Source organism: Colletotrichum lupini, chromosome 8 (assembly GCF_023278565.1).
Source record: "Colletotrichum lupini chromosome 8, complete sequence".
Taxonomy (NCBI): Eukaryota; Fungi; Ascomycota; class Sordariomycetes; order Glomerellales; family Glomerellaceae; genus Colletotrichum; species Colletotrichum lupini.
In genome coordinates this window covers 2,956,616-2,971,962 of record NC_064681.1, presented here as the reverse complement: position 1 = coordinate 2,971,962, position 15,347 = coordinate 2,956,616, and the positions used below count along the sequence as shown (strand labels likewise).

The 15,347-nt window shown below is 31.1% G+C and overlaps 1 protein-coding gene across 1 annotated transcript; it reads left to right on the top strand.

Annotated features, from left to right (window-relative positions):
• Positions 1-12,624: 12,624 nt before the first annotated feature.
• On the top strand, positions 12,625-12,858 carry CLUP02_15376 (uncharacterized protein; the record flags this gene model as incomplete). Its single annotated transcript, XM_049294300.1, has 1 exon — positions 12,625-12,858. A coding segment is annotated over one exon (234 nt), but the record flags the coding sequence as incomplete, so codon positions are not given.
• Between the last annotated feature and the right edge of the window lie 2,489 nt (positions 12,859-15,347).

Sequence of the window (15,347 nt, the reverse complement as noted above, 5' to 3'; positions counted from 1 at the left end):
ATACGGGATAGCGGAAATCGGTAACTAGTAAAGATCCCGAGACTAATTACTATATCTTCTTATAGTAATATAAACGTCTGCTACTACTATTATTAAAAAGAACTACTAAAACCTACCCTTTTTTACTAAATAAAAAAGAGGATCTTAATAAGTACGATAGCTAGCGATTTAAAAGGGTAATAGTAATCGTTAGAAATAGTAAAAACGAGAGTAGTAGCGAGATAGCGAGAGGAAGTAGGAATCTCTTAGACCTTAATAAATTCGTTAAGTAGTAAAAGTACGGATTTACTATAACTAGCGCGCGGATTAGATATATCCTTATTAAAATTAAATACGCTAGCGACTACTAATATAAGTATAAACTAAAGTACGCCCCTTAGCAAGTTAGGGTAAAAAAGAAGAGGACGAAACCCGATCCTAAATAGAATCTTAATCCCTTATAAGTAAGTAAATATTAACCCGGATTATTAGAGGACGTAAATATATAGAATCGCGGATTAGCTTAATAGTAAGTAAATTAATGCAGTATTAATTTATTTAACTAAGGTTTATAAGAAAAAGGGGCTATAGGGGCAACCCCTATTTTACGAGATCGTAGACGACCTTAGTTACTAACTAAATAAATAGTTCGCGAGCACAAGCCTAGGAATTACGAAAGTAGTTAATAAATTCCTTTACGGGCGAGGGTTATTATTAACGTAATTATAATTATAAGAGCTATATAAAATACTAATAGCGATAATTATAGAGGAGGAATTCGTGCTATAGAACTAGGTATAGGTCGATAGAGCGTATAATTACTTTAACGAATTTAAAAAAAGGGTAAACGACCTAGATTTCCTCCCTATAATTACTAACAGAAATCTGTCGTTATAAAAGGATATACTGGGGCAAAATATAGTACTAAAAGTACGATAATCGATAATTCTGCCTATTTCGATTTATAACTCGTTACTGCTACTAATACGAAATTCGGTACTAATTAGTTAATAAGAAAGGAGGTAGATAACCCGAAGTTATTAATAGTACGCAGTAACGTAGGGATCGTATATAGATATTAAAAATCTAATAGCGAATATAAAGCAATTTATAAACCTTAAAAAGATCTTCTTAAAAGAGAAATTGTACTCTGGGGGGAAGTATAAGGTCTTATAAAAATCCCTAACGATATTTTATAATTATTACGAAAAAGTCGGAATTAGGGAACACTAATATTATTCGGTAATTAATATCGTATTTATAAATAAAGCCTCTAATTATTACTACGAAGCGGTGCGTAATCTCGATCGAAACGACTTTTTTAATATAATTAACGTAATCCGAAGCCGCTTCGAGACCTATAATAAGAACCTAGAGCTCCTATTTAAGCTATAAGCGATTTTTTATATATTTATAGCTAGGATAATAGAGGGTAAATCGCGAGTAGAGATCTTTAAAAACCTTATTAATCGAATTAATAAGCTAGCGAAAACCTAGCTAAATAAGGGGATAAACGAGCGGAAAGTTAAATATCTTTATACTATAGTTTAGCATATACTAGAGGTAAAAATTACCTTATACTAAGTACCCGAAGACTATAAGACGCTCTACTCGAAGCTAAGATCTAGCTTTAATATTAAAGCGAGAATGCTGCGCTAAACTTATTTCTAAGCGTACGACGGCCCTTATAAATAATATTAAGTCGATTGAATATATAATAAAAAAAGAAAAAAGGCTAGATATAGCAATTACTAGTAAGGAGGCTTAGATTTGTTAAATAAGTAGAGATTTAACTTACGGGCAGGGTAATAAAAAAGGTAATATTATATTTATAAAAAGGATAAATATTAGTTAAATAACTACTCTAAAGAAGAGCGTGCTAAATTGTACGAATAGTATAGAAAGTCGAGGGTAATAAATAGTAAAACTAGCCCTCGTCGGTTTAACTAATTCCTCGTTATATATAAAAGTAAATCTAAGGGTACGGAACCTAGCGACGGTAGCTAAAGTAGCGGCCTAAAGTATATACCTCCTATAAGAAATTTAGAAAATAAAAAAGATCTTAGCCCTTATATTAACGAATTAGATTATAACGAAATTAACGATATTAACTACTCTTTTTTTACCCCGTTAGCCTCTAGAGAATATACGAGGTTAAACGAATAGAGGGTAGTAAAAGTTCTTAATAAGTAGGCTTTTATTTATAAATAGTAAGGGAAGGTCCCTTAGATAATAAATATAAAGGCGGCCGAAAGGGCAAATTTAATATGGCCGAAGTCTATTTTCTTAATAATTAAGGAGAAGACGCTATCTTTCTTAATATTTAAAGAAAAGGAATATAGTACTAAGTAAATCTAGGGGTAGCTAGAGGGGTCCTTTTTATACTACTTAGATCCTTTAAATACTAAGCTCGTATAAGTATTCTACGCGAGCGAAAAGTACGGCCTAAATAACTTTTATAAAATTATCCTAAATACTAGGGTATTATAATAATTAACTAAAAGAAAAGGGTAATTCTAGGCGCTATAAAAGATCGCACTAATAACGCTTAATACGTCGACGGCGGGTATTACGAGGATTAGTTTTAGCTTAGGTAAGGAAATCGTCGCCCTAAGTATAATAGAAATAAAGACGTACTTCGGAACGATAACTTTTTATATTTTACTTATTAATACCCTATTTTTCTTATATTTAAAAAATATAGATTAACTAGGTATTATATTCGATAATACGAGGAACAGAATCTTTAGTAATAAGTACTTCGAGGTAGTTAAACGACGATAGGGGCATGCGTTTATAAAGCTTATTAACGATACGAAGTTAATTAATTACCTAACGGAAAGTAAGCTTAGAAAATTATACTAGAAATTTGGGCACCCGTTAGTTACGAGGCTATATAACTTCTTAAAGTAATTAAGTAATAATAATATCGAAATAGGGGCGCTAGAGTAGTTAATAAAAGTATATTACTAATATTAAATAAATACGTAAAGCCTACGCAGATTTAAGTTTAAACTGCGTAATAAGCTTAACTTTAATTAGGAAATCGTCGTTAATATCTTCTACTTAAATAGTCGGCTAGTACTATATATAATCGACGTAGCTATATCCTTCTAAGTAGGGCAATTCCTCCGGGATTTATAAGTAAAGATAGTATAGGTAGCCCTATAAAAAGGCTAGATCGATATATACTAAGGACCGCTAGATAGTATTAAAACCGACGCTAGTACTAGCTTTAAGTTAATAGAATTTAGGGATAATACGACGGCCTATAGTATATAGTTAAAAGTCGTACTTATTAAAGCGCACTATAGTATTAGAAAAGTAGAGAGGGTATATTAGTAGTTAAAAAGGGCGTTCAGAATTATTAAAGAGGAAAATCCGGATTTTATTAATAACGAATGCCTCTAGATAGTACTTAAATACTATAACGATACTATAGGGCCTAACGGACTTATACTAACGCTATTAGTATTTAGAGCATATTTAAGAACGACCTTAGCTTTATTACTATTATTAAGCATAAGCTAACGAGCCTAAGTAATTAAAAAAGTAATATGGGCACTGCGCGAAGTAAGTATAAAAAGGTAAGTTAACGAGGTAATTACTACGTATAATAGGCCTAATATAGGGGATAATCTAAATATATTACTAAATTCGGATATACGAGTATAGCGCGAAATTACTTAATAATAGGCTAGGCTATATAAGTTAATTTTCGTTAACGAGCGCTTTTATATAGTTACGAGAGATCGCGACTAGTTACTCGAAGTATTAATTACGGTAGTTAAATTATACTATATAGATCCTAACGAGGTAATTTCTAACTTATAAAAAGAAAAAGAGCTAGGGGAAACTATATAACCCGTAGTAGAGGTATAGGAAATTATCTTTAACGAAATCGTCGTAGTAATACTAATAAACGACGAGGAAGAGGAAATTATTAAAAAGGTATTAACACTACCGGTAAGACGTCGTAAAAGACAACAACGGCAAGCCCTAACGCGGCAATTTATTACTAATAACAAGGTAATTAATACCTTTTATATAGTAAAAAAAAGCCGATTTCGAGCTAGTAGTTAAACTATATAAAGAAGGCGTAATTATAACTACTAAAAAGCCGTATAAGGGATTAGATTTTATTAAAATAGACACTTTTTGTAATCGAGGGGTCTATCGATTTATCCTATACGACTTAGAAAAATATATAAACCTCTATATATTTAAATTACGAATAGTTTGTAAGATTAAAGGGAAAGGAATACCCTAGCCGTACGAGAAGTCTAAATATATAATTTAGGGATACGGCGATATTAAAAAGGCGACGCTACTTATATAATTGCCTATTATATAGCGCTATAGCTAACGATTAATAATAGTACTAATAGTATTATTACGGAAGAAGGGATATGAGATTTAGAGCCGTAATATTACCTAGGCCTATACCTAATCGGCTATAGGGCTCATAAGGAAAATCCTAGCCTATTTACTAAAGGAAATAGCTAGTAAGTACTTAAAAAGCACGATTATTAAAGTGCTTAAGCTACTATATAGGCTCGCAAAATCGGGTACTTATTAATAAGCTACTTATTACGATTTTTATATTAATTAACTATTAATAATTACCTTTACGTACGACCCGTACTTACTAGTCGCGGAGTACGAAAGTAACTAATTTAAGATCGTTAGAATATAAACCGACGATATATTAGGCCTATCCGATATTAATTTTATAAAGATAGAGGATAAGGAGCTTTAAAAAGCGGGCTTCGTAACAAAGCTAAAAGAGGTCCTTATAATAAACACCCCCTTAGTATTTAATAGCGGGATTCTTATAATTAAAAAGGAAACTATTATTTTTTAATAAAAGGGGTAGGGCGAGAAGATTAACTTTATTAATCTAAATATAACTAACGTTAAAAAGTAGTATAAAGCTAAGCTCGCGCGAGGGGTATATATTATAAGTATTTATTAATTTAAAATAACGTTTAATTATACTAAGGTAATATAAGCTATAGATCTAACTAAATAGGACGTCGAGGTACTTAATAAGCGGCTTAAGTAATAATAAACAAATCTCGATCGAGGTCTCGTTTATTACTTAATCGACCTTACGATTAGTAAGCTCTACGTTTTCGTTAATAAGTTATTTACGAATAATAACGACCTTACTTCGCAATTAGGGTATATTATTATCCTAGTTAACGAGAGTATAAGCGAGAGCGAATTTACTATATATAGTAATATAATCTATTACTCGTTAACTAAAAGTAGGTAGGTAACGAGAAGTGTACTAGCGTTAGAGGTCTATAGTATAGTTAATAGCGTTAACCTCTTTTATATAATTTTAACGACGCTAAGGAAGATTACCGATCGAATTAGCTTTTTACCTATTCTAACGGTTATCTATACCGAATTTTACTTATTATATAAATACCTCGCTAAATTAAGAACGACGAAGGAAAAAAGGCTTATAATCGATATTATAGCCCTTAAGTAATCGTATAAAAGGCGCAAGATACTCGAGATCCGTTAGATTAATAATAAAAATAACCTTATAAACGCTTTTATAAAAGTAGTATTAAATAAAGGATTAAAGTAATTCGTAAGTAGTAAAAAAGTTATTATACGAATAAAGGGATAGGTTATACGAAAAGAGTAGAGAAAAGGGGGAAAAGGAGACGACCTAGTAAACGGGCCCGAGGTCGAATTATACCTCTAACCGTAGTAGTTAAATCGATAAAAAAAAAAGAAAGTTAGTATCGGATTAGAAGTTTAATTCGACCGCGGTATATAGCCGACTGCGCAGGGGCTAATTAAGGGCCCTATTTACGATTATTATAACTAGCCTAACTTACGGTTAGAACCTCTTTTTTATACCTATTACGTAGATATTTATATAGTTTAATTAATCTCTTCGTTAACTACGGTTTGAACTAACTACCCTATAATAGGGATACTAATAGATCCGTTTAATGGCTAATGTGAAAGCATTATACTCTCCATTCTTCCAGTTTTCCCAGTCCCCAAATTGCCTTGATTTCTCGGAGCAGCTCTGGATGATGACGCGTTCAGCAGCATTCCTGGCGGCTTCGATATCGAGAGTCTTGTTCCAGCCTTCAAACCCAGTCTCGTCGCCGTTGACGATTCCGGTGTGTGCTAGCTCCAGGGTTTGATACAGGTGTTCAGTCGCAATAGAAATCCATCGGCGGCAAACGAGGCGAGCGGGGAGAAGGTGCTTGCGAACTTCACGAATATTCGCGGGGTCCCTGGGACTTTTCAGTCGGAATAGTTGCCCGATGATCATATTGAGGATCTCATTGGGTATTTCCTTGAGTTGCGTAGGTATCGCGAAAGTCAAGATTCGTCGAGGTCGGAAGAGTGTCTAGAGAATTGGTTCTTTGGATGGAAGTAGGACTCCGTACGCTGGTTTTGCCTCTAATCCTCATCTGGCTTGACAAGGGTGCAAAGCAGGGACGCGCTAGGCAGCGGTCCGGCAGCCTAGAGGTGTGGACCGTACAGGACATGGAACAGCCATAAGCACTGGCCATCTGTTCCAATCTTGGTGGCGCAAAACCCAGTAAAGGTTCAGGAAAAGCCGGAATTATGAGTTTTAGACCTGTGAATGAGCACAGAGGAAATACATGATGAACTGATGGGAACTTGTGAGAATCTTTGCCGGAGATGGCTTAATCTATATCAATTAAAGGGCGGAGAAAGTGATATTTAAAGTCATTCACTCCGAACAGACTACGTCTCACAGAAGGCAGGATCGTGATATCGTTTTCCAAAATACCAGATATCTCCTCTCCATCAGCTTTGAAAAGTACTCGAAAACAGATTAGAGACAAAGAATGAACAGGGTATTGCGAGTCCCCATTTGCAAAAGGTGCACGAGACTGGATTGCCAGCTCTGAACAAAATGCTGATCCAAAGCGAAACCGCGCAATACGCATGTTCACGTTTCCGAAACCGACAATCGAATTCGGGGCTATGCCTATCCTCTCAAATTGCTAATCATAAATGAGAGGGCATCAACTTGACCACTACACAATATCGGACTAAGTAATGCTCATAGTGGAACAGAGTGCTATGTGGATCATGCCCAAATGTGGATAGGAGGGGGCCACGGAGATGTTGGGCACTAAACCGGTCGGCTTAATTGTATTGGTTTCAGTTAAAGAGTTGCGAAATATTGGAATGCGCTGGTCATTTGTCTATCATCTAGGTAACAGTGAGGAGACCTCTAGAGTAAGCCTATGACTCTGAAGCTTTTGACAGGTGGGCAATGTTTAGGCTATCTGCTTCCTCGTTTGGCAATCATGCTCAAGAGTTCGAGATTGTAACCCGTTACATTGAATGTCTTCCTCCAGAACTTAGCAGTCGTATTTAATATAGAAAAAGGTTGACAAGATGAGTAGATTAGGAGTGTTTGGATTGGTAGCGGATCCAGTGACTGGTTGACTAGGACACTACGGTGATTCGGCCCCGTGAGCTGCTTGACGGAAACTCCAGACTCCCAGAATATCTGATCGAGTCGGCGCATTCCTCAAGATTGCTGTTTTTTTTACTATACGCATCCCTGCAACTATGGATGTAAGTCTTACGATACTTGATAACCTTCAGACTTTGAATTTTGGGCGACACAACCGGCCGGACGATGACTTATCGGAGCCGACCTACTGATTCTTGAATGAACTCTGACAGTGACATGGGGGTCACCTATCGGAGCAACCTCCAAGGAGAAAGCTTATCAGAGACGAGAGGCCTTTGTGAACATGTTTTCGGCGGTCTCGGTGAACCCCTCGGCTCCTGCGGTCACCGCCGCCACCGAAACTTTACCGAACAGAGTTTCTGCGGGTTCTTAAATCGCCAGTTACCAGTTTTGTCGAGCACATCTCACTCTATTGGTAAAGACATAGATCACTATTTCTGTCCGACTCCTTTCCGGCAAGTGTTGCGAGAGTGAGGAATTGAACTTCGTTTTCGCGGGCGGATGAACTTGCTAGAAACAACAGCGCTGCGATGCCCAATCGGACCCGAATATGCTCCATATACTACTGGAGTGTCGTTGCTTTTCAATCATTCGACCTGATGATGATGCTCATCCGAGTTCTTCAGTTCGCCCCTCTGCATCCCCGGAAGTCTCCTCTCACGTGATCACACGAATTCTGCGTTGCCGATACTGACTGACACCATTTGGGAGATTTGTGAACAAGCCATGATGACCTATTCCATCCTGGAATTGACTCTTGCCACTCCCTCGGTCGCTGATGTGCATCCGTCAACTGACCTGCATTCAGGTGCCAGATTGTATGTGGAACTCTGGGGTGAACGTGCACTTACAAGCAGATCTATCGGATTAGAAGTCCAATTTAACCGCGGCATACAGCCGACTGCGCAGGGGCTAATTAGGGGCCCTATTTATAATTATTATAGCTAACCTAACCTACGGTTAGAACCTCTTTTTTATACCTACTACGCAAATATTTATATAATTTAATTAATCTCTTCGTTAATTACGGTTCGAACTAACTACTTTATAATAGGGATACTAATACTAATTAATAATTAAATTCTACTATTATAAATTAGTAAAGTATCTCGCTATATAAAAGAGACGACTTTTTAATACTATATTGTTGGATTAGAAGTCTAATTTAACCGCGGTATATAGCCGACTGCGTAGGGGCCAATTAGGGGCCCTATTTACGATTATCGTAGCTAGCTTAACTTATAATTAGAACCTCTTTTTTATACTTATTACGCAGATATTTATATAATTTAATTAATTCTTTTTGTTAATTATAGTTCGAACTAACTCCTCTATAATAAGGATACTAATACTAATTAGTAATTAAATTTTATTATTATAAATTAATAAGGTATCTTACTATATAGAAGAGACGACCTTTTAATACTATACGGGATAAGAGATTTATATTAATTAACCTTATAGAAGTAAACGAAAAAAGAGGCGATTCTCGAATACCGTACGGAATTAAGTAATTATAGCCCTTTATTACTTACGAGAGATCGACGTTTATTATATTAAACTATATTAATTAATAAAACTACTTAAATAACTAGCTTTTTATTATCGCCCCGAGTAGCTTTTTTATTAAACGACTTTTTTATAGCTAGCCCGCAATTAGAAATTAACTAGTTAAATTAGTAAAAAGAAATACTTATATAACGACAACTTACTTAATTAATTAGTATAACGAACGAGCTTAATAATATAATATAAAAGAGTATTACGTAATTAAAAAAGGGGATTTCTAAACGTAGATATTCTTACTTAGTAGCGAAAGTAACCCTATAGGAGTTATTAAGTTAAAAGATTTATAATATATAGAAAAGTCTATTACTACGAGGATTTTATAAATATAACCTTAAGCCCGCGATCTAAATAACCTCCTTATAGCTCCCTTAACTACCCCCTAGGTATTACTTAAAAATATAATATAAGGGACGGTTTAATAAAAAAAGAAGGGATTTAAAGGTTTTAATAATATCGAGTTAAGAGTATTACGGATCTTAGAAATTAATTTAAAAAAAAGGCGGCTATTTGAAAATAGTTTTATAACCTCCCGCTAGAGTTATTATTAGCTTAAGAAAAGGCTAGAAAAATAAGGATCTAAGAAGAAAAAAAAGAATTTTTTAAAGGGCCGCTAAAGGGCTTCTGTTTATATTAGCTTTTAGTATAAGATTATTGATTTTAAAAAATTAACTAAGTAATAAAAGGGATCGCTAGTAAGTAATAATTACTTAACTATAAATAAGTTATAAAAAAAACTATTTAAAAAAATATAAAATAAGGTACTAAGAGGCTATAAAAAATAAGATTTTTAAAGTATTTAACCCTACTACGTATAAGCAATAAGTAAGTACTTTTAATAAGTTTTTAAAATTTATAATTTTATAAAGAAAAGGGCTTAATTTCGTTAACTATACTTAATAGCTTATATAGTTCTTAATAACTTATATAGCTCTTTTATAAACTACTTAACGTTTATTTTTAATTATTTTTATAGAATATTATTCTAAAAGAAGTAAGTTAAAGAAAGAAGCTATTTAAAAATTATAGAGAGTACGAGGCTTAGGAGGCTAAAAGTATATAGGATAGTAAAAATCGGTAATTAATAAAGATCCCGAGACTAATTATTATATCTTTTTATAATAATATAAACGTTTATTATTACTATTATAAAAAGGAATTATTAAAACCTACCCTTTTATATTAAATAAAAAAGAGGATTTTAATAAGTACGATAGTTAGCGTTTTAAAAAGGTAATAGTAATTATTAAAAATAGTAAAAATAAGAGTAGTAATAAAATAGCGAGAAGAAGCGGGAATCTTTTAGACTTTAATAAATTTATTAAGTAATAAAAGTACGGATTTATTATAACTAGTACGTAGATTAAATATATTCTTATTAAAATTGAATACGCTAGTAATTATTAATATAAGTATAAGCTAGAGCACGACCCTTAGCGAGTTAAAGTAAAAAAAAAGAGGATAAAACCTAATCCTAAATAGAATCTTAATCCCTTATAAATAAGTAAATATTAACCTAGATTATTAAGGGACGTAAATATATAAAATTATGAATTAGCTTAATAATAAATAAATTAACGCGGTATTAATTTATTTAACTAAGGTTTATAAGAAAAAGGGGCTATAGGGGTAACTCCTATTTTATGAGATCGTAAATAACCTTAGTTACTAACTAAATAAATAGTTTACGAGCGTAAGCTTAGGAATTATAAAAATAGTTAATAAATTCTTTCATAAACGAGGGGTATTACTAATATAATTATAATTATAAAAGCTATACGAAATACTAATAAAGATAATTATAGAAGAGGAATTCGTATTATAAAACTAAGTATAAGTTAATAAAGCGTATAATCGCTTTAATAAATTTAAAAAAAGGGTAAACGACCTAGATTTCCTCTTTATAATTACTAATAGAAATCTATTATTATAAAAGGATATACCGGGGTAAAATATAATACTAAAAATACGATAATTAATAATTCTGCTTAATTCGATTTATAACTCGTTACTACTACTAATATAAAGTTCGGTACCGATTAGTTAATAAAAAAGGAAGTAAACGACCTAAAGTTATTAATAATACGTAGTAACGTAAGGATTATATATAAATATTAAAAATCTAACGGTAAATACGAAGTAATTTATAAACTTTAAAAAGATTTTTTTAAAAAAGAAATTATGCTTTAGGTGGAAGTATAAGGTCTTATAAAAAACCCTAACGATATTTCATAATTATTACGAAAAAGTTAAAATTAGGGAATATTAGTACTATTTAGTAATTAATATCGTATTTATAAGTAAAGCCTCTAATTATTATTATAAAGCAGTACGTAATCTTAATTAAAACGACTTTTTTAGTATAATTAACGTAATCTAAAGCCGCTTTAAGACTTATAATAAGAACCTAGAGCTCCTATCTAAGCTATGAGCGATTTTTTTTATATTTATAACTAGGATAATAAAGGGTAAATCGCGAGTAAAAATCTTCGAAAAGCTTATTAATTAAATTAATAAGCTAATAAAAACCTAGCTAAATAAGGGAATAAATAAGTAGAAAGTCGGATATTTTTATACCGTAGTCTAGCGTATACTAAAAATAAAAATAACCCTATACTAAGTACCCGAAAACTATAAAACGCTCTACTTAAAGCTAAGATTTAGTTTTAATATTAAAATAAGAATACTATACTAAACCTACCTCTAAGTATACGACGGCCCTTATTAATAATATTAAGTTAATTAAACGTATAATAAGAAAAAGAAAAGCTAAATACGGTAATTGTTAATAAAGAGGCTTAGATTCGTTAAATAAGTGAAGATTTAACTTATAAGTAAGGTAATAAAAGAAGTAATATTATATTTATAAAAAGGATAAATATTAGTTAAGTAACTATTTTAAAAAAGAGCGTACTAAATCGTATAAATAGTATAAAAAGTTAAGGGTAGTAAACGGTAAAACTACCCCTTATTAGTTTAACTGATTCCTTATTATATATAAGGGTAGATCTAGGGGTATAGAACTTAGTAATAGTAGTTAAAATAGCGGCTTAAAATATATACCCCCTATAAAAGATTTAGAAAATAAAAAAGATCTTACCTCCTATACTAACGAATTAAATTATAACGAAATTAACGATATTAATTACTCTTTTTTTACCCCGTTAGCCTCTAGAAAATATATGAGGCTTAATAAATAAAAGGTAATAAAAGTTCTTAATAAATAGGCTTTTATTTATAAATAATAAGGGAAGGTCCTTTAAATAATAAATATAGAAGCGGCTAAAAGGGCGAATTTAATAGGGCCGAAGCCTATTCTTTTAATAATCAAAAAGAAGACGCTATTTTTTTTAATATTTAAAAAAAAAGAATATAGTACTAAGTAAATCTAGGGGTAGCTAGAGGGGTCTTTTTTATACTACTTAAATCCCTTAAATACTAAGCTTATATAAGTATTTTATGCGAGTAAAAAGTACGGCCTAGATAATTCTTATAAGATTATTTTAAATACTAAAGTATTATAATAGTTAACTAGAAGAAAAGGGTAATTCTAAGCGCTAAAAAAAATCGTATTAGTAATATTTAATACGTTAATAGCGGGTATTATAAGGTTTAGTTTTAGCCTAAGTAAGGAAATCGTTACCCTAAGTATAATAAAAGTAGAGACGTATTTTAAAATAATAACTTTTTATATTTTACCCGTTAATACCCTATTTCTCTTATATTTAAAAGATACAGATCGACTAGGTATTATATTTAATAATATAAGGAATAGAACTTTTAGTAATAAGTATTTTAAAATAGTTAAACGACGATAGGGGTATATATTTATAAAGCTTATTAACGATACGAAGTTAATTAATTACTTAACGGAAAGTAAGTTTAGAAAATTATATTAGAGATTTAGGTACCCGTTAGTTATAAGGCTATATAACTTCTGAAAGTAATTAAGTAATAATAATATCGAAATAGGGGCGCTAGAGTAGTTAATAAAAGTATATTATTAATGTTAAATAAATACGTAGAGCCTACGCAGATTTAAGTTTAAATTGCGTAATAAGCTTAACTTTAACTAGGAAATCGTTATTAATATTTTTTATTTAAATAGTTAGCTAGTATTATATATAATTAACGTAGCTATATCTTTTTAAGTAGGGTAATTCTTTTAGGATTTATAAGTAAAAATAGCATAAGTAGCCCTATAAAAAAGCTAGATCGATATATATTAAGGACTACTAGACGGTATTAAAACTAACGCTAGTATTAGCTTTAAGTTAATAAGATTTAGGGATAATATAACGGCCTATGGTATATAGCTAAAAGTTATACTCGTTAAAGCGTATTATAGTATTAAAAAGGTAAAAAGGGTATACTAGTAGTTAAAAAGGGCGTTTAGAATTATTAAAAAGGAAAATCCGGATTTTATTAATAATAAATACTTCTAAATAGTACTTAAATATTATAACGATACTATAGGGCCTAACGGACTTATATTAACGCTATTAGTATTTAGAGTATATTTAAGAACGACCTTAGCCTTATTACTATTACTAAGCGTAAGCTAACGAGCCTAAGTAATTAAAAAAGTAATACGGGCACTGCGCGAAGTAAGCGCAAAAAGGTAAGTTAACGAGGTAATTACTACGTATAATAGGCCTGACATAGGGGATAATCTAAATATACTACTAAATTCGGATATACGAGTATAGCGCGAAATTACCTAATAATAGGCTAGGCTATATAAGTTAATTTTTATTAACGAGCGCTCTTATATAGTTATAAAAGATTATAACTAGCTACTTAAAGTATTAATTACGGTAGTTAAACCGTATTATATAGATCTTAATAAAGTGATTTTTAACTTATAAAGAAAAGAAGAGCTAAGGGAAATTATATAACCTGCGGTAGAGGTATAGGAAATTATTTTTAATAAAGTTATCGTAGTAATATTAATAAACGATAAAGAAAAGGAAATTGCTAAAAGGGTATTAATATTACTAGCGAGATATTATAAAAGACTATAACGGTAAGCCTTAACGCGGTAATTTATTATTAGTAACGAGGTAATTAATACTTTTTATATAGTAAAAGAGAAAGCCGATTTCGAGCTAATAGTTAAACTATATAAAGAAAGTATAATTATAATTATTAAAAAGCCGTATAAGGGATTAGATTTTATTAAAATAAATACTCTTTATAATCGAGAGGTTTATTAATTTATTTTATATAACTTAAAAAAATATATAAACCTCCGCATATTTAAATTATAAACAGTTCGTAAAATTAAAAAAAAAGGAATACCTTAGCTATATAAGAAGTCTAAATACGTAATTTAGGGGTATAGCGATATTAAAAAAGTAACGCTATCTATATAATCGCTTATTATATAGTATTATAGCTAACGATTAATAATAGTACTAATAGTATTACTACGGAAGAAGGGACATAAGATTTAGAGCTATAATATTACTTAGGCCTATACTTAATTAGCTATAGGGTTTATAAAGAAAATCCTGGCCTATTTACTAAAGGAAATAGTTAGTAAGTACTTAGAAGGTACGATGATTAAAGTACTTAAGCTACTATATAGGCTTATAGAATTAGGTACCTATTAGTAAGCTATATATTACGATTTTTATATTAATTAACTATTAATAGTTATTTTTATATACGACCCGTACTTATTAGTTACGGAGTATAAAGGTAATTAATTTAAGATCGTTAGAATATAAACTAACGATATATTAGGCCTATTTAATATTAACTTTATAAAAAAAGAGGATAAGGAGCTTTAAAAAGCGGGCTTCGTAACAAAGCTAAAAGAGGTCTTTATAATAAATACCCCCCTAGTATTTAATAGCGGGAGTTTTATAATTAAAAAGGAAACTATTATTTTTTAATAAAAGGGGTAGGGTAAGAAAATTAACCTTATCGATCTAAATATAATCAATATTAAAAAGTAATATCAAACTAAGCTTATATAAGGGGTATATATTATAAGTATTTATTAGCTTAAGGCGACTTTTAATTACGCTAGGGTAGTATAAGTTATAAATCTAATTAAACGAGATATCGAGGTACTTAATAAGTAGCTTAAGTAGTAATGAACGAATCTCGATCGAGGTCTCGTTTATTACCTAATTAACTTTATAATTAGTAAGCTCTATATTTTTATTAATAAGTTATTTATAAATAATAATAACTTTATTTTATAATTAGGGTATATTATTATCTTAGTTAACGAGAGTATAAGCGAGAGCGAATTTACTATATATAGTAATATAATTTATTACTTATTACCTAAAAA